The sequence below is a fragment of the Hemiscyllium ocellatum genome, chromosome 32 (genome assembly GCF_020745735.1).
Source record: "Hemiscyllium ocellatum isolate sHemOce1 chromosome 32, sHemOce1.pat.X.cur, whole genome shotgun sequence".
NCBI lineage: Eukaryota > Metazoa > Chordata > Chondrichthyes > Orectolobiformes > Hemiscylliidae > Hemiscyllium > Hemiscyllium ocellatum.
In genome coordinates, this window is record NC_083432.1 from 52,098,531 (window position 1) to 52,118,306 (window position 19,776).

At 41.8% G+C, this 19,776-nt stretch overlaps 1 protein-coding gene across 2 annotated transcripts in view; it reads right to left on the minus strand.

The window, feature by feature from the left end:
* Nucleotides 1–18,248, minus strand: part of coasy (CoA synthase) — a 95,448-nt gene extending 77,200 nt beyond the window's left edge. The window contains exons 1-3 of one of the 2 annotated variants that reach the window (XM_060848818.1): nucleotides 18,191–18,248; nucleotides 16,205–16,887; nucleotides 8,692–8,906 (exon numbers count right to left, since the gene is read on the minus strand). In XM_060848818.1, the coding sequence (XP_060704801.1) occupies nucleotides 8,692–8,906; nucleotides 16,205–16,871 (882 nt within the window). In that variant the 5' untranslated portion in view covers nucleotides 16,872–16,887; nucleotides 18,191–18,248. Of the gene's footprint in view, nucleotides 1–8,691; nucleotides 8,907–16,204; nucleotides 16,888–18,001; nucleotides 18,081–18,190 lie in introns of those variants that run through there. The other variant, XM_060848819.1, reaches the window with a different exon arrangement.
* Between the last annotated feature and the right edge of the window lie 1,528 nt (nucleotides 18,249–19,776).

A 19,776-nucleotide genomic window follows, 5' to 3' on the forward strand; every position in this document is an offset into this window, starting at 1 on the left:
CGGATGCTGCCAGAACTGCTGTGTTCTTCCAGCACCACTAATCCATCTGTAGTCATTGTTTTTACCTCGCATCTTAATGTTGAGTCCTGCATGATACTTCTTTGAAATAGAAAGGAACTGGCAAGTGTGAATTTTTAGATTTTTTAAAAAATCAACCAAAATTGGTGGTATAGTGGACAGTGGAGAAAGTTATTCAAGATTGCAAAGAGATCTTGATCAACTGTGTCAATGGGCTGGGGAGTGGCAGATGGAGTTTAATTTGGATAAATGTATTTTGGTAAGGATACAAACATGGATAGGACTTATACAATAACGGTAGGGGCCTGGGTAATGTTTTTGAACAGAGACACCTAGGGGTTCTGGTACATAATGCTTTGAAATTTGTGTTACAGGTTGACAGGGTGGTTAAGAAGGCATTTAGCATGATTCATTGCTCAGCCCTTTGAGTATAGGAGTTGGATCATCATGTTGAGGTTGTGCAGAATGTTGGTGAGGCCTCTTTTGGAGTACTGAATGCAGTTCTGGTTGCCCTATTATTGGAAGGATATTATTAAATTGGAGAGGGTTCAGAAAAGATTTACCATGGAGGGTTTGAGATGTAAAAACAGACTAGAACTTTTTTCACTGGAGCGTAGGAGGTTGAGGGGTGACCTTATTGAGGTTTATAAAATGATGAGGGGCATAGATAAGGTGAATTACAAGGGTCTTTTCCCAAGGGTGAGGGAGTTCAAAATTAGGGGGGTGTCTTGTAAGGTGGGAGAAGAAAGACTTAAAAAAGATATGAGGGAAAACTTTATTTTTAAAAGGACAGTGGTTCATGTGTGGAATGAACTGCCAGGGAAAGCAATAGATGGATAAGTTAATGAATAGGAAAGGTTTGGCAGGACATTGGACCAAGCGCAGGCAGGTAGGTGGTTACATGGTTTGGTGTAGTCTAGTTGGACCGATTTGTCTGTTGCATGCTGTAAAACTCTGACACTAACCTGTTCGAAGCTGTTATTACATACCCCTGAAACAAATTAGATTGTTTTTTATGATGTAGACAGATGCAAAGTAGAAGCAAGTGGAACAAATTGAGAGTATGCCCAGAGCAAAAGACAAAGGCAGTGATAATTGTGGTAAAGAAGATATAGGTACATAGACTAGGTGCAAATGTTTGTACAAAGAATAGAACATTGGTTTGCACTGCCAATCAACTTCCCAGCTCGGCGAACATACCCACGACCGTGACAACTGGCATCCGAGCTATAAATCTTTACACAAACCTCAAACACCCAACAGCGAGACATGCTAAGACAAGCAAGGAAATGGGAATCCTGTGCCAAAAGCCTAAACGCTATATATGAACAACTCCGATTTCTACATGGATGCCAAAGAAATCAAATACTACTACCCTGTGTCAGACACAGACTACCAATCAACAAGCCAGGGAAACAGTCAGACAAAACAGTCTCAGAATGATCCAGGTTATGATTACGGACGCACACAGCAGACAAGAAATTGGGCACCAAAAATCATTAATTTCAAAAATAATTTCCCTTCAGCCCAACAAGTCCACACTGACCCTCTGAACAGCAACCCACCCAGATCCACTGCCTCCACCCTATATTTACCCCCTACTAATGCACCTTTGGACAGCACTGGTGGCTCAGTGGTTAGCACTGCTGCCTCACAGCACCAGGGTCCCAGGTTCATTCCAGCCTCGGGTGACTGCCTGTGTGGTGTTTGCATATTCTCCCTGTGTCTGCGTGAGTTTCCTCCCACAGTCCAAAGAGGTACGGGTCAGGTGAATTGGTCATGCTAAATTGCGCCACAAAAGAACACAGAAAAGCCACACGCAGGGATCAGATCCTAAACATATACCGCAATCACCCCCACACACACACATACAAGAGAAGCCGCATTAGGACCTTGTTCAAAAGGGCTTCAATACACTACAGCACTCCCGACCCATGAAGAGAAGAAAAACCACCTCTAAAGAGTCTTCACCAAGAATAGATATCCCTGCAACTTCATCCACAGATGCCTAACAGACAAACAATGCACCGAGGACATGCCATGACTCAACACTAACCACTCTATACAAAAAATGTCTTGGAACTGACAGTCAGACCTCTCCACCCACAGGGATTCATGACAGCCCATAAACCGACAGGCATGCTCAGATAATAACTCACCAGAACAAAAGACCTTATACACATGATGTGCAAGACAATGTAATTTACAAGATTCCATGCAAAGACTGCACAAAACACAATGCAGGACAAACAGGCAGACAACTAGCAATCTGCATCCATGAACACCAACTATCCAAAAAATGCCAGGATCAGCTGCCCCTGACAAGGACCACAAATTTGATTGGGACAAGCTAAACAGAGAATAGCCAGAGAATTTCTAGAGGCATGCCACTTATCCATGGACTCCATCAACAAACACATAGACCTGGACCCAATATACCAGTCACTATAATGAACAAACAGAACCAGCAAGCGGAAGCAGCAGGAACAGAATCAAATAAATTCCAGAAGACACAGTATAGCAGCACCTCACAGGAGACTCCAAAGAACTGGAGATGTCACCTAGACAGGGAACAAAATGTCTGCAAATCGATTTCCCAATTCAGCGAACATATCCACAACCATGGCAAGAATCTATTATAAAGGATGTAATAGCAGTACATTTAGAAATGCATAATCTAATCAAGCAGTGATCTAGTCAATCAGCATGATTCCTAAAAGGGAAATCATTCTTTATAATTTTATTCAAAATTAATTGAGTGATTAATAAGCAAGACACATAAAGAGGAATATGTAAATATAATACATTGGGATTTCCAAAAGGAGTTTGATAAGGTGTTAGGTATAAGGTTATTTAATAAGACGAGTCCATGGTGTGGGGGTAGTACATTTGCATAGGTATAAGACTGGCTAACTAATTGAAGTCAAAAGGTTTGGATTGAGGAACAGTTTCAGGATGGCAACCTGTAACTAATGGCGTGTCACAGGTATCGGAAGTGCAGCCACAATTATTAACAAAATATATTGATGAATTGTACAAAGGAAATGAATGTATGAGCACTAAGTTTTTAGATGACATAAAAGGTAGGTAGAAAAGCAAGTGATGTGAGGCATATAGGTAGGTTAAGTGAGCAGGCAAAAATTTCACAGATGGAAATTTAATATGGGGAAAAAAGTGAGGCTATGCACCTTGACTGGAAGAAGAGGAACCGAATATTACTTAAATTGAGAAAGACTGCAGAAAGCTGCAGCACAGAGGGATTTGGAGGTGCTCTTGCCTAAAACACAAAATGCTAGCATCCAAGATCAGTGATAATTGAGAAGGTAAATGAAATGCTGCCTTTTACTTCTCAAGGAATGGAGTAAAAAAGTAGTTAAGTCTTGCTAAAACTAAATAGGCTTGAGTCACACCACAAGAAAGTGTGGACTACAGATACTGGGGATCAGAGTCAAAAAGTGTGGCACTGGACATTCCTGATGAAGAGCTTATGCTCGAAATGTCGACTCTCCTGCTCCTCAGATGCTGCCTGACCAGCTGTGCTTTTCCAGCGCCACATTTGTTTTACTCTAGTCAGACCACACCTTGAATATTGTTACCAGTTCTAGTCCTCTTATCAAAGGGATGATATGCTGGCATTGGAAGCAGTCCAGAGTTGGTTCACTAGGATGCTTCCAGATATGAAGAAATTTATTTATGAGGTCAGGCCTGTGCTGATTTGAGTTTGTAAGAATGAGATAGACGTTATTGAAACATACAAGACTCTTACAGAGTTTGACAGGTACAGGTGGAGGGCTTCTTTCCCTTTGTAACAGAGTCTACGCTGAGGCGTAATCTCAAAGTTAGGGGTCAGCCATTTAAGATACACGAAGAAGAATATTTTCACTCCGAGGTTAGTGAGTTTGTAGAACTTTTTTTATTACAGAGAGCTGTCGAGGCTGGGTTGTGTTGGATCTGGGAGCTCCTCAAAAACTGAATTTTTCTAGTATTTACTATAAAGCAAGAGATTTAATTTAGCAGCTACTAGAACAGTACTTACCTTTTCAAAATTCAGGATGTTAAAACAAAGGGAAGAATTACATGAAACACAGAGATAAAATGCCCATTGAACTCATGTGAACAGATTATTTCACATCAAATGCAACCTGTTATCAGTGCATTATTTCAGAAATAAGAAGCATTTGTTTTTGAAAAGAATGGTAAACTAAACCACAGATGAAGGCAGGCACGGATTCAAAATAAAAGTACAGGTACTAAAGTAACTTTTTTTGAGAAGCCACCAAGATATTGGTCGAAAAAAGCCTAGTATGAAAGTTTCCCAGACTTCCACCTGTTTAAGAGGAAGCACACAAGCTATTTTTTACAAAAACATTTGCTAACAGTAACATTCCACAGCCTTTGTCTGAGAACTACCTAGAAGTTCACACAAAAGTCGATGCACTTGGAGGTCAGTCAACAGTTATGTGTTTGACTTAGTTGTTGGTGAGCACTTTGGAGAGAGTGACCATAATTCAGTTACATAGAACATTACAGCGCAGTACAGGCCCTTCAGCTCTCGATGTTGCACCGACCTGTCATACCAAACTGAAGCCCATCTACACTATTCCATTTACATCCATATATTTGTCCAATGATGACTTAAATGTACTTAAAGTTGGCGAATCTACTACCATTGCAAGCAAAGCATTCCATATCTTTACTACTCTCTGAGTAAAGAAACTACCTCTGACATCTGTCCTATATCTATCATCCCTCAATTTAAAGCTATGCCCCCTCATGCTCGCCGTCACCATACTTGGCAAAAGGCTCTCCCTGTCCACCCTATCTAACCCTCTGATTATCTTATATGTCTTAAGTCACCTCTCAACTTTCTTCTTTATAATGAAAACAGCCTCAAGTCCCTCAGCCTTTCCTCATAAGACCTTCCCTCCATACCAGGCAACATCCTAGTAAATCTCCTCTGCATCCTTTCCAAAGCTTCCACATCCTTCTTTAGTGCGGTGACCAGAACTGTATACAATACTCCAAGTGCGGCTGCACCAGAGTTTTGTACAGCTGTAGCATAACCTCATGGTTCTGGAACTCGATCCCATTATTAATAAAAGCTAAAACACTGTATGCCTTCTTAACCACCCTGTCAACTTGGGTGGCAACTTTCAAGGATCTGTGTACATGGACACCGAGGTCTCTCTGCTCATCTACACTACCAAGAATCTTACCATTAGCCCAGTACTTTGCATTCTGGTTACTCCAACCAAAGTGAATCATCTCACACTTGTCTGCATTGAACTCCATTTGCCACCTCTCAGCCCAGCTCTGCAGCTTATCTACATTTAGTTTAGCGACTGAAGGGGCATGTCCATGATAGGTATGTCCCTGTCAGGCAGGGAGGAAGTGATCAGGTAAGGGAACCATGGTCTACAACAGAAATTGCATCTCTTGTTATGAAGAAGAAGGAAGCTTATGTGTTGATGAGGCAAGATGGTTCAGGTGAGGTGATGGAGAGGTACAGATCAGCTAGGAAGGATTTAAAGAGAGAGTTAAGAAGTGCAAAGAAAGGACACAAGCATTCTATAGCAAATAAAATACAGGAGAACCCTAAAGCTTTCTATAGATATGTGAGGAATAAAAGGATGATTAAGGTAGGAATAGGGCCAAACAAAGACAGAAATGGGAAGCTGAGTGTGGACCCTGTGCTAAACGAATATTTCTCATCGGTTTTCACTCCGGAAAATGAGAATATTGTTGAGGAGAAGAATGAGGTACGAGATATTAGACTAGAAAGGATCGAGGTTAGTTACGAACAGGTGTTATCAATTCTAGAAGGAGTGAAAGTAGACAAATCCCGTGGGCCGAATGGGATTTATCCAAGGATTCTCTGGGAAGCTAGGGAGGAGATAGCAGAGCTTTCGCCTTTGATATTTGAGTCATTACTGTCTACAGGTTTGGTACCAGAGGACTGGAGGATTGCACATGCTATGCCCTTGTTCAAGAAGGACAGTAGAGATGACCCAGGTAATTATAGACCGATGAGCCTTACTTCTGTTGTAGGAAAGGTTTTTGGAAAGGATTATAAGAGATAAGATTTATAATCATCTAGCAAGCAACAATTTGACTTCAGATAGTCAACATGGTTTTGTCAAGGGCAGGCTCCACATGGTAGGCTATTGGAGAGAATGCAGAGGAGTTTGGATTAGAAACTGGCTTTCTGAAAGAAGGCAGCGAGTAGTAGTTGATGGAAAATATTCAGCCTGGAGTCCGGTTACCAGTGGTGTACATGGGTCTGTTTTGGGACCACTGCTGTTCGTCATTTTTATAAATGACTTAGATGCAGGCATAGGTGGATGGATTAGTAAATTTGCAGATGACACTAAGGTCGGTGGAGTATTGGACAGAATGGAAGAATATTACAGTTTGCAGGGGGACTTGGATAAACTGCAGAATTGGGCTGAGAGGTGGCAAATGGAGTTCAATGCAACTAAATGTGAGGTGATGTACTTTGGGAAGAATAACAGGAAGGCAGAGTACTGGGTCGATGGAAAGATTCTTGGTACTGTGGATATGCAGAGAGTTCATGTACATAGATCCCTGAAAGTTGGCAGCCAGGTGGATAGTGCTGTTAAGAAGGCATACAGTGTGTTAGGTTTCATTTGTAGTGGGATTGAGTTCCGGAGCCGCAATATCATGCTGCAACTATACAAAATGCTGGTGCGGCCACACTTGGAATACTGTGTACAGTTCTGGTCCCCATATTTCATAAAAGATGTGGAAGCATGGGAAAAGGCGCAGAGAAGATTTACCAGGATGTTGCCTAGTCTGGAGGGAAGGTTTTACGAGGAAAGGCTGAGAGACTTGAACCTGTTCTCATTGGTAAGAAGGCGGCTAAGAGGGGATTTGATAGAGACATACAAGATGACCAAAGGGTTAGATAGGGTAGACAGTGAAAGTCATTTTCCTAGGATGATGACACCTCAGGGGGCATAACTACAAATTGAAGGGTGATGGATTGAAGAAAGATGTCAGAGGCAGGTTCTTTATGCAGTGAGTGGTAAGGGCGTGGAATGCTCTACTTGCTAATGTAGTCAATTCAGCCACATTAGGGAGATTTAAACAATCCTTAGATAATCACATGAATGATTTTGGGATAGTGTAGAGGGACAAGCTGAGAATAGTTCACAGGTCGGCGCAGCATCGAGGGCCGAAGGGCCTGTTCTGCGCTGTAATCTTCTATGTTCTATGTTTCACAGGATTCAACATTACAGTTACTCTCTTTATCAATGATAGTCAGCCATTGTCCACAGTCTTGCAGATTACTAAGAAAATTCAAAGCTTCTGGTAAATTTGATTCATTACTGGCAAATAATATCTTAAACAAGTGCAGTATTCTATATGTGCACCTGAAAACTGCAGAATCATGCAGAATGTACCAATATTGCTGCTAGGAAAAAACTTTGAGGGTGTTTCGTTTTGCAGAAAGTGATTTGGATCCCCACCTGAAACATTTGGGAAACTTCTTGAACAGGATTCTCACTTAGCAGTCTTGTCTTATTCATACTGACTAAAAAGTAAAAACCAGCATAAATTCAGTTCCACAACTTGGCAAAGTGTCATGGGGGAGGATAATCAGAAAACTGCAACAATACCTCAATCTGATATTCTGCTTCAGAATATTGCTCTCCTTCATGGTTCTGAAGCCATCATAGAAAGAATATGTCGCTACAATCTGCTACTAGTGTACTGTGAAGGATGGTCAAGTCCACTTAACTGAATGTCTTGGGCACATATACACATATACATAAGTGGAAAATGAGGGACAATTGGAGATCATACAACCATAACTCCAAGTCTGTGGAACACATCACATCAACCTGAATACTAAAATCAAATGCAGCAGACACCTAATTTCTTCACTCAACATTTCAGGAGGCCATTGAATGACAGTCAATCCAGAAATCCCATTATCAACTTTTCCCATCCTCTGCAAAAGCAATAGAACTAATTTGCATTTAACTGAATTGGTATTGACTGGTTTGAACATCTCTTCCTTAAGAAAGAATGTATCATGATTGATCACTTAACTATTTACATTTGGTCTCGAGTTCCAAACAGGAACAATGATGTATTTTTAATTAACTATTTTTGATTCAGATATCAGGCACCAAAGAATAGATACATAATATCACCATTATTCTCCTTGCACTGATGACTGACCTGTTGCATATTTTTAATATTTTCATTATATTTCAGTCAATCTTTTCCCCTTAAGTATAGAATTGTCAAATGGTTTGTGCCTTTAAATTGTAACCCTGGTCCATAAATGTTGACAACTGTTAATGTCATATGCAGATTAAAATTAAAAATCTTTTATTTTCAACCTTTCCAAAAAGCAGAAATTTTTAAATGTCCATATTTCCTGCACTCCTTCCCAGAATACTAAGGAAATACTGACAGAAGGTAAAAAGACACCGTTTTCCATGTTTCTTACAAACTATAATTTTCAAAATTTGCAAGGTGGCTTATGTTGAAATTATCTTTATAATATACTTACACACTGAGGCAGGTAATGATTGAATATTCACTTTACTGCCCCGCAACATTTTAATTAAAGGAACTACACAAATTCAAATTGTTGTAGCTGTACTAGATTCTTAACATTTTCTTCATTGTATACATTACATTTTCTCGTCGTTTTCTGTTCACTGCTTCTGCACCCTTTTGGGTTTCATCGCTAACCACAATGCAATTTATGTTTGGATCGGTAATAGCTGGTCCATACGGATCTCTCAGAGGAACAAGATCATATTGTACAGCAGGGTTCACATCCAGAAGGAACTTCCTCAGCTTCTCCACACGTTGTTGATAAGGTTCGATCAGCTCCTTCAGCACCTTACCTTCAATAAAAATTGCAAGTTATAAGAACCTTAAAAAGATAATTACCTGCCTCGACAGCTTGCAATTGTCAAATTACCTTCCACAAACCATTTAGTCATAATTTAGAAGAGTTGTTTTATTCTTCATTCAAGTAATCATAGAAGATTAAACATCATCACCCATTTTGATACGATCACGGAAAGTAACAGGAGGAGGCCATCTAACTCATTGAGCCTGCTTTTGCCAATCAATAAATTAATGCATGATCTTATTGCAGATTTAACTCCACTTTTTTGTCTGACCCATATTGCTCAACTTCTCCTGTAGTTAAGATATCTGTTTAACTCAGCCTTGAATATGTTCAATGACCCAAACTCCACTACTCACTATGGAATAGAATTCCAAAGACTAACAAACATCAGAAATTTCTCATCTCCAACTTAATTAGGAGACCATCATTTGAAACTGTACCCTTTAGTTCTAAGATTCTGCCACAAAGAAACATTCTGTCAGCATCCAGCCTGTGCTACAGGATATCCTTAATGAGAAGATGGGACTTCACCTCCAAAAGGATTATGTAATGGTCATTCTTAATAAGACCATAAGAAATAGGAATAAGTGTAGCCATTTGAGCCCTCAAATGTGCTCCATCATTCAACTGGATCATGGCTGATCTGATATTTTTATGTCCACTTTCCTGCTCTTTCCCTGTAACCCTTAATCAAGAATCCACTTACCTCATCTTTAAGTATACACAAGATTCTGCTTCCACAGCTCGCTCTTCCAAAGACTGTCAACACTCAGAGAAGAAATTCCTCCTCACCTCAGTCTTAAATTGGTGCCCCTTCATTCTGAGACAACGGCCTACAGTTCGAGACTCTTCCATAAGGGGAATCATAAGGAGTGGCATTGCTTGTCAAAGATAGTATTACAGCGTTGGAAAGGACGATGGATGAAGACTCGCCATCTGAGGTAGTTTGAGCTGAGCTTAGAAATAGGAAAGGTGAGGTCACCCTGTTAGGAGTTCTCTACAGGCCTCCTAATAGTCCTAGAGACGTAGAAGAAAGGATTGCAAGGATGATTCAGGAGAAGAGTGAAAGTAATAGGGTGGTTGTTATGGGGGACTTTAACTTCCCAGATATTGACTGGGAAAGCTATAGCTCGAGTACGTTAGATGGGTCGGTGTTTGTCCAATGTGTGCAGGAGGGTTTCCTGACACAATATGTAGACAGGCCAACAAGAGGTGAGGCCATACTGGATTTGGTTCTGGGTAACGAACCAGGCCAGGTGTTAGAATTGGAGATAGGTGAGCACTTTGGGAACAGTGACCACAATTCGGTGACTTTTACTCTAGTGATGGAGAGGGATAAGTGTGCACTGCAGGGCAAGAGTTATAGCTGGGGGCAGGGAAATTATGATGTGGTGAGGCATGACTTAGGATGTGTGGCTTGGAAAAGTAGGCTTCAAGGGAAGGGCGCAATCGATATGTGGAGCTTGTTCAAGGAGCAACTATTGAGTGTCCTTGATAAGTATGTACCTGTCAGGTAGGGAGGAAAGGGTCATGTGAGGGAGCCAGGGTTTAATAAGGAATTGGAATCCCTTGTTAAAGGGAAGAGGGCGGCCTATGTAAAGATGAGGAGTGAAGGTTCAATTGGGGGGATTGAGAGTTATAAGGTAGCCAGGAAGGATCTAAAGAGAGAGCTAAGAGCAGCAAGGAGGGGACATGAAAAGTCCTTAGTTGGTAGGATTAGGGAAAACCCAAAGGCTTTCTATAGGTATGTCAAGAATAAAAGAATGACTAGGGTAGGAATAGGTCCAGTCAAGGATAGTAGTGGGAAGTTGCGTGCAGAGGCTGAAGAGATTGGGGAGACACTGAATGAATACTTTTCGTCAACATTCACTCAGGAATAGGACATTGCTGCCAATGTGAATATTGAGTCACAAATAATTAGAATGGATGGCTTTGAGATATGTAGGGAAGAGGTGTTGGAAATTTTGGAAAGGGTGAAAATAGATAAGTCCCCTGGGCCTGATGGCATTTATCCTAGGATTCTCTGGGAAGCAAGGGAGGAGATTGCAGAGCCATTGGCCTCGATTTTTATGTCCTCGTTGTCTACAGGAATAGTACCAGAAGACTGGAGGATAGCAAATGTGGTTCCCTTGTTCAAGAAGGGGAGTAGGGATAACCCTAGTAACTATAGGCCGGTGAGTCTCACTTCTGTTGTGGGCAAAGTCTTAGAGAGAATCGTAAGGGATAGGATTTATAAACATCTGGATTGGAATAATGTGATCAAGGATAGTCAGCATGGTTTTGTGAAGGGCAGGTCATGCCTCACAAACCTTATTGAATTCTTTGAGAAGGTGACTAAGGAGGTGGACGAGGGTAAAGCGGAAGATGTGGTGTATATGGATTTTAGTAAGGCGTTTGATAAGGTTCCCCATGGTAGGCTACTGCAAAAAATATGGAGGTATGGCATTGAGGGTGAGTTGGAGGTTTGGATTAGGAATTGGCTGGCTGGAAGAAGACAGAGGGTAGCAGCTGATGGTAAAGGTTCATCTTGCAGTGCAATTACTAGCAGTGTTCTGCAAGGATCTGTTTTGGGACCATTGCTGTTTGTCATTTTTATAAATGACTGGAGGAGGGGCTAGAAGGTTGGGTGAGCAAGTTTGCGGATGATACGAAAGTCAGTGGAGTTGTTGACAGTGAGGAAGGATGTGGCAGGTTACAGCGGGATATAGATAAGCTGCAGAGCTGGGCAGAAAGGTGGCAAATGGAGTTCAATGTAGGTAAGTGTGAAGTGATTCACTTTGGTAAGCGTAACAAGAAGATGGGTACTGGGCTAATGGTCGGATAGCTGGTAGTGTGGATGAGCAGAGGGATCTTGGTGTCCATGTACACAGATCTCTGAAAGTTGCCACCCAGGTAAATAGTGCTGTGAAGAAGGCATATGGCGTACTGGCTTTTATTGGTAGAGGAATTGAGTTCCGGAGTCCTGAGGTCATGTTGCAGTTGTATAAGACTCTGGTGCGGCCGCATCTAGAGTATTGTGTGCAGTTTTGGTCGCCATACTATAGGAAGGATGTGGAGGCACTGGAACGGGTGTAGAGGAGGTTTACCAGGATGTTGCCTGGTATGGTAGGAAGATCGTATGAGGATAGGCTGAGGCACTTGGGGCTTTTTTCATTGGAGAAAAGAAGGTTTAGGGGTGACTTGATAGAGGTGTACAAGATGATTAGGGGTTTAGATAGGGTTGACCATGAGAACCTTTTTCCATGTATGGGGTCAGCTATTACAAGGGGGCATAGCTTTAAATTAAGGGGTGGTAGGTATAGGACAGATATTAGGGGTAGATTCTTTACTCAGCGAGTCGTGAGTTCATGGAATGCCCTGCCAGTAGCAGTAGTGGACTCTCCCTCTTTATGGGCATTTAAACGGGCATTGGATAGACATATGGAGGATAGTGGGCTAGCGTAGGTTAGATGGGCTTTGATCGGCACAACATTGAGGGCTAAAGGGCCTGCACTGCGCTGTATTTTTCTATGTTCTATGAAACATCCTTTCAGCATTTACCCTGTCAAACCCCTTAAGAATCATACATGCTTCAATGAGATCATCTCTTATTTTTCTGAATTTCAGTGAGTACAGTACAAACCTGTTTATTCTTTTCTCATAAGATAATCCTTCCATACCAGGGATCATCTTCGTTAATATTTTCTGAATTGCCTTTAGTGAAATTATATCTTTCCTTAAATAAGGGCAACAAAACTGCTCACAATACTCCAGATGTGGTTGCATCAGCATCTTGTATAGTTGCAGGAAGCATTCCCTTCTCTTATAATCCAACTTGCTTGAAATAAGGGCCAACATTCCATTTAGCCTTGCAGAGTACCTGCTGCATCTAGCTTTCTGTGTTTCATGCCAATTGATGTTGCAGAATCCTGCAGTTTTTCTCTATCTAAATAATATTCTGTTCTTTTGTTTTCCCTTCCAAAATGAATAACTTTACATTTAGATTAGATTACCTACAGTATGGAAACAGGTCCTTCCACCCACCGACTCTCTGAAGAGTAACCCACTCAGATCCAATCCCCTACCCTATATTTACCCCTGAATAATGCACCTAACACCTAACACTGGCAATTTAGCATGGCCAATTCACCTGACCTGCACATCTTTGGATTATGGAAGGAAACTGGAAAACCCGGAGGAACCCCATGCAGACACAGGGAGAATGTGCAAACTCCATACAGACAGTTGGCCGAGGCCGTAATTGAACCCAGGTCCCTGACGCTGTGAGGCGGCAGTGCTAACTGCTGAGCCACCGTGCCACCCCACAGCAGACATTATACTTCTTTTTCCAACTTATTACCCACTTACTTAACTTATTATTCTTTCTGATAGTGTCATGGACAGATGATTCTGCATCATATAGATTTGTGAGGGTGACATCAAACATACTTTTCCCCTTTTAAAAACATTGATTCATAGAGATCTGTAGCATAGAAAAAGTCCTTATGGCCCATTTACTCTGTGCTGTCTAAAGTAAGCACTTAATTGTTCTAATCATGATTTTTGAGTAGAAGTGTAGCTCAGGTTGAGGTTCAGAACGCAAGTTTACTTGCTGAGCTGACAGGTTTGTTTTTACATGTTTTAGATTAGATTACTTACAGTGTGGAAACAGGCCCTTCGGCCCAACAAGTCCACACCGACCCGCCGAAGCGAAACCCATCCATACCCCTACCCTTACATTTGCCCCTTACCTAACACTACGGACAATTTAGCATGGCCAATTCACCTGACCTGCACATCTTTGGACTGTGGGAGGAAACCGGAGCACCCGGAGGAAACCCACGCAGACACGGGGAGAACGTGCAAACTCCACACAGTCAGTCACCTGAGGCGGGAATTGAACCCGGGTCTCTGGCGCTGTGAGGCAGCAGTGCTAACCACTGTGCCACCGTGCCACGTCACCATGCTAGGTAACATCATCACTTAGCCTCTGGTGAAGCACTGGTGTTCTGTCCCCTTTCTATTTGTGTGCCTTGGTGTCTTAAGGTGGGTGATATCATTTCTGGTTCTTTCTCTCAGAGGTTGGTAAATGGGGTCCAAATTGATGTTCTCATCACATTTCCAGCACTTGGTCTATAGCCTTTTATGCTTTGCCATCGCAACTGCACATCTAAGAACTGCTGTCTCTAGCACCCTTACAGGCAGTGAATTCCAGATTCCCACCACCTTGTAGGTGAAGAAGTTTTCCTTATATCCTCCTGCCCATTAACTTAAATTTGTGCCCCCTAGTCACCGATCCCACCATCAAGGGGAAAAGTTCTTTCCTGTCTATGTCCCTCATAACTTTACACATCCCAATACAGGTCCCCGCTGTCTCCTCTGCTCCAGTTTTGACCATTCCTTCATCATCCTAGTCCAGCCACTAGGTCTTAACCAGCTCAGTGAATTGTGGTGCTACCAAAGCACTCTTGATGATGGACATTTAAGCCCTCACCCAGAGCACATTTTGTACCCTGACCACATCAGTGCTTTTTCTAAGTTCAACACAGGTGTGTCTTGATTCATCAGCTAGTTTTGTGGCAGTGGTTTCTGAGGATACTGGGGTGAGGAAAGGATTGAAAATCAGTTCGAGATTTCCATGCCCATATTTGAACTAATGCCACAAATGTTGTGAACTCTCTAGCAAAAGTATCTCATTGTGCTACCCCTCTACAGGTCAACCCTGCTGATGGAAAAGGATATACGTAAGGATAGTGATAGTGGTGTCTGAAACATTGAACCATACCTTGCAGACAATCAATATGACTATGTCAGATTGTTGTTTGACAAAAGTGAGATTTTCCCAACCAATCCTAGATGGGAAAGAGAATTTTACAGAGAACATATGGCTGATTTTGCCCATGTTGTTTCTGGTACTCAAGTCAAAGCTGGGTGGTATGCCTAGTTTCATTGCAGAGGGCAGTTTAGACTCAACCTCATTTCTCTGAATCTGAAGTCATATGTGGGCCTGGCCAGGTAAGGACAGTAGAGAACAACATGGATTTGATCACAATATATTCATGGTCTTCATAACACTTTTAATTTCAGATGTTTGTTTACAAAATTCACATCCAATCATCTATCATCATGATATTCAAACCCAGAACTTGAGATTATTACTGTGATTCTGGATTATTAGTGCACCAAAAATTGCTACATTCTTCTGTGCATAGATAAAAATCTGTTACTAATGGATTTGCTAAAATTATCAATTTGACGACACAGGCGACACAGCGGTTAGCACTGATTTCTCACAGGGAACCAGGTTGAATTTCAGCCTTGGGTTTCCTCCCATGGTTCAAACATGTGCAGGCTAGGTAAATGTAGTGTTATGGGGATAGGGTAGAAGGATCCTAAATGATTTGCCTTGAGCTGTTTGTCCGATGTAAAGTGTATATTTTAAACATTAAGACTGTACACTTGTGTTGAGACATTCAAAACTGGAACAATGTGAATTTTGTTTTAAATTCTGTAATTTTCAAGTGGAAATGAATTTTAACATACTTTTACAAGATCTATGAATAAAGAATACTTTATTAAGTTAAATAAGAATATTAAAAATGGGATGTGCTCAAAGAATTCAGAAAAATTTGGAATACAGATTTCCCTATCAAATTGTCTGCCTAAAATTTAGTAGAACCTAATATCCAATCAGTTGCTTTGCCTCTCGTATGCTTGCTCTCCAATTAAAGGACTTTTTCACATTTGCTGCTTTTTTTTTAAGGCCTGCAGCAACCCCAGGTTAAGAACTTACCAGGAGAAAGTGAGGACTGCAGATGCTGGAGATCAGAGCTTAAAAATGTGTTGCTAGAAAAGCGCAGCAGGTCAGGCAGCATCAAAGGAACAGGAGAATCGACATTTCGGGCATAAGCCCTTCTTCATTTTGCAGTCATTCCTGAAGAAGGGTTTATGCCCGAAACGTCGATTCTCCTGTTCCTTTGATGCTGCCTGACCTGCAGCACTTTTCCAGCAACATATTTTTAAGCTAAGAACTTACCAGTATGTTTAAAATAACAGATGTCTGAGGCATGAATGTCAGAAATCCATCAAACACCAATCCTTTCAGAACTATTTGCTTAGCACTAACTAATCTAATACTTTTATAACAAATAAGGTATGACTGATCTGTTTATAGCACTTTTTCAGCCATTTAAATGCATGCTCAAATTTATGACAGCTGCACAAAGCATTATTGACATTTCTGAACATTATCCACATGTTGAATCTAGACAATTACATTGATGAGCTGTAGCTAAAGATGATACTCACTTTTAAGCAGATCTCCATCAGCTACCCCAATTAATAAACGCTTTCCTGTTAGCAGGCATGACATGCTGAGAAGGATCTTGTGAGCAGAATGAAGTCTGTCAAAGGTTCCACCCAACACAACATCACTGTAACTTGGAATACTTTCACACAAACTGGAATCTTCCATATCAGAACAGGAAGCGCTGTCCAAATCATCTATTCCAGCTGGTAAAAAAATGGCTCTCAAATTGGGTTTGCATGTGTAACAGCCAAGAGTGTATTTTTCCAAACACTGCATATATAAATTGGATTGGTTTACATCTATAATTCTGTAGTCTGTTAAAACTACCTCTGGTGGTTCAGACAATATTTGGACTGATGAAAATGGCTGCTGTATTGAAGTGTGATTTTTAACATTTGAGAGAACGACTCTGATATCCAGGTGGCTGCACACATGAGAACTTTTTGTGTAAAGATTAGTTAGTAGTTGAGAAACTTCATGGTTTGCTGCTATGAATGCTGGTTTAGTTTGAACATAATTTCCAGTAAATCCCAATCCTGGATGTAAATGAATATATAAAGTGTCTTGAACAATTTTTGCAGTTGCTGCCAAAACAGGAGCAATGCGTGATGGAATAAGGGAAAGTGGAGATGTTAAAACAAGAATACCGGTATGAAACATGGCCATCACTTCTGTTTGCTACCTAAAAGGAAAACATAAAGAGTTATAATTAGCCCCTTCTTGGCTGTGGACACTATTGAAAAGGTCAGTAGTTGTTATCCATCCCAAGATGCCCTAAAAAGGTGGTGAGCTATCTTCCTGAATCATTGAATGAAACAATCAAGTGGGTTGTTTACCACATTGTTCTGTGATTTGAGTCAGATTGACCTGATGAAACCAGGCTGGACATGGTCAAGGTTCTTTCTCTAAAAGGCACATCTACAAACTGTTCAATTCAATTCAATTCAAAAGCTGCACTTTTTTAGTCTATACATTTTTTAAATAAACAAAATAAAATTCACAAATTGTTGGAACAGGATGGGAACTTTTATTCTCCCGATTATTAGTATTTATAAATTAATCTGTATTTTGAGAAATTAAAGGAATAGCAACAAAATAAATGCAGCACAGGCTGCATTTATGAATTTCAAAATTATTGCATGGTGCAAGGCCCAAGGAGCTGAAGGAACTGTCAGAAAGATGTATCAAGGACAGAATATGGAGTTGCAATATAATAGATCTTCTCAAGAATACAGAGATGTAAAGAGTGACGTGTGTTGGCACCAGATCAGGTCTCGACATGAATTACCAACTTGAATCACAGAACATGAAGATAACATTAAAGTAGATACAGTGAATAAGCAAGCAGACAGGAAGAAGACAGTAAAACAGAACAAAGGTCACAGGAACAGACAGCTAGAAAAATATAGCATGTCTAGTAGCAACTGTAAAGAGATAACAGCTGCCAGACTTGCTGTATTTCTCCAGCACTCATTTAGATTTCCATCATCCGCAGTTCTTTGTGTTCATTAGCGAGGTAACAGAATATAGTTCGGCAGAAGAATAAAACGAGGAAACCAGAGACTCCCCTCGTACATCACAATGATTCAAGGAAAAGACCAGCTCCACCTTTGAATGATCAATAATAATAATAATAGTTGTCCCAGCAATCAGACATCCCTTAAGAAAGGTTCGAAAGGCTATGCGTAATTTGCCAGCAAAAGTAAACAAAAATCTTGTCAGATTAAACTCCTCAGTCAATAGTTAAAACGTAAGATTATTGTCAAAAGAATAACGGTGCTTGTTATCGTACGGACCAATGACAGACGCCAGAGGCGGACAGTGTCCCAGCTCAGGACTCCTCCAGCCCCGAGGCCATAAACCCGCTTCCCGTCGATGCCGCGCAGTTTTCGGGAGTGAAGCGATCATCATCCCGGACACTAGCGATTTAGGCCCAAAGCATCGGAGCCGCGTAGAAACAAAACCCGACACCGCACAGCACCCACCTGAGTCCCAAAGCCGGCTCCCATTGGCCAAAGTCCGCAACACCACCCACTCCTGTTGGCCAGGCCGATCGATACCGCCCTCACCTGGTGAGCAGACACAACGCTACCGCCACTCCGATTAGCCAGGCCCAGAGGTACCGCCACTCCAATTGGCCAGGCCCAGAGGTAACGCCACTCCGATTGGCCAGATCCAGAGGTACCGCCACTCCAATTGGCCAGGCCCAGAGGCACCGCCACTCCGATTGGCCAGGCCCAGAGGTACCGCCACTCCGATTGGTTAAGACGAGCAATAGCTCCTCTTCTATTTCCGCCAGTCCTATTGGTTGGAAGTGAAAGGAGGCGGTGCTGTGACCTGAGGTGAACCCAATTGAGAGCCTGCGATCGGGACAGAGCTTGAGAAACCTGTTGTCGTGGAGATGTCAATAACCAGGGCCCACAGCTTTCAGGTAAAAGGCAGCAAGAGGAGATTTGAGAGAAGTTTTCTTGACTCGGGGACAATGGAGCTCACTGTTTGAAAGGGGAATAGAGACACCCGGGTTCAATGGGTGAGTGTGTTGCTGGAAAAGCACAGCAGGTCAGGCAGCATCCCAAGGAGCAGCGAAGCTCTATGGATGCTGCCTGGATGGACCAAACGGCCTCTATCTAAACTGTAGGGATTCTATGATCTGATCTGTAATAATGTGTTCATAATAGGTATTCAATAGTGACAGAATTATTGTAAAATGGGTTCCCTTTAAACAGATTTTTTCTACTTATTTCCTGTATAGCCTGATGCCTCATGTAATGGCTACTTCCCTTCTCCAGCCTTAAAATAATTCTTAAACAAGGACAAAAGGCAATGGTCACAAATGCTCACAGACTATTGATGCCTGGTGCCCGAAATTGAAAGAAGGACGTTGCCTTAACCTTTGCCCGACTCACTTATCATCTTGGAGACTGTTTCCATTCACTGGTGTAACAGATATTCCATCACTTGCATCCTCTCAATCCCTAAGCACACTCTGTGTTGTCTTCACTTGTGAATATAAACCTCTGGATCAGTGGTGCTGGAAGAGCACAGCAGTTCAGGCAGCATTCAACGAGCAGCAAAATCGACATTTTGGGCAAAAGCCCTTCGTCAGGAATAAAGGCAGTGAGCTGGAAGCATGGAGAGATAAGCTAGAGGAGAGTGAGGTGGGGACAGAGTAGCATTTCCTCTGCCCTGAAGATCTTCTAAGCTACTCTCTCCCCAACCCACCCTCCCCTAGCTTATCTGTCCATGCTTCCAGCTCAGCCTTTATTCCTGATGAAGGGCTTTTGCCCGAAACGTCGATTTTGCTGCTCGTTGGATGCTGCCTGAACTGCTGTGCTCTTCCAGCACCACTGATCCAGAATCTGGTTTCCAGCATCTGCAGTCATTGTTTTTACCCAATATAAATCTCTGCCTGAGTGAACTTACATATGTTTGTTCAGCTCTTTGCTCTTCTCATCAGGAAGATTTAGAAACGTAGAAAATAGGAGCAGGGAACTGTCTGGGCCTGTTCTGCCGTTTGTTATGATTGTAGCTGATAGTACAACTGAATTACCTATTCCTGCTTTTCCATCAG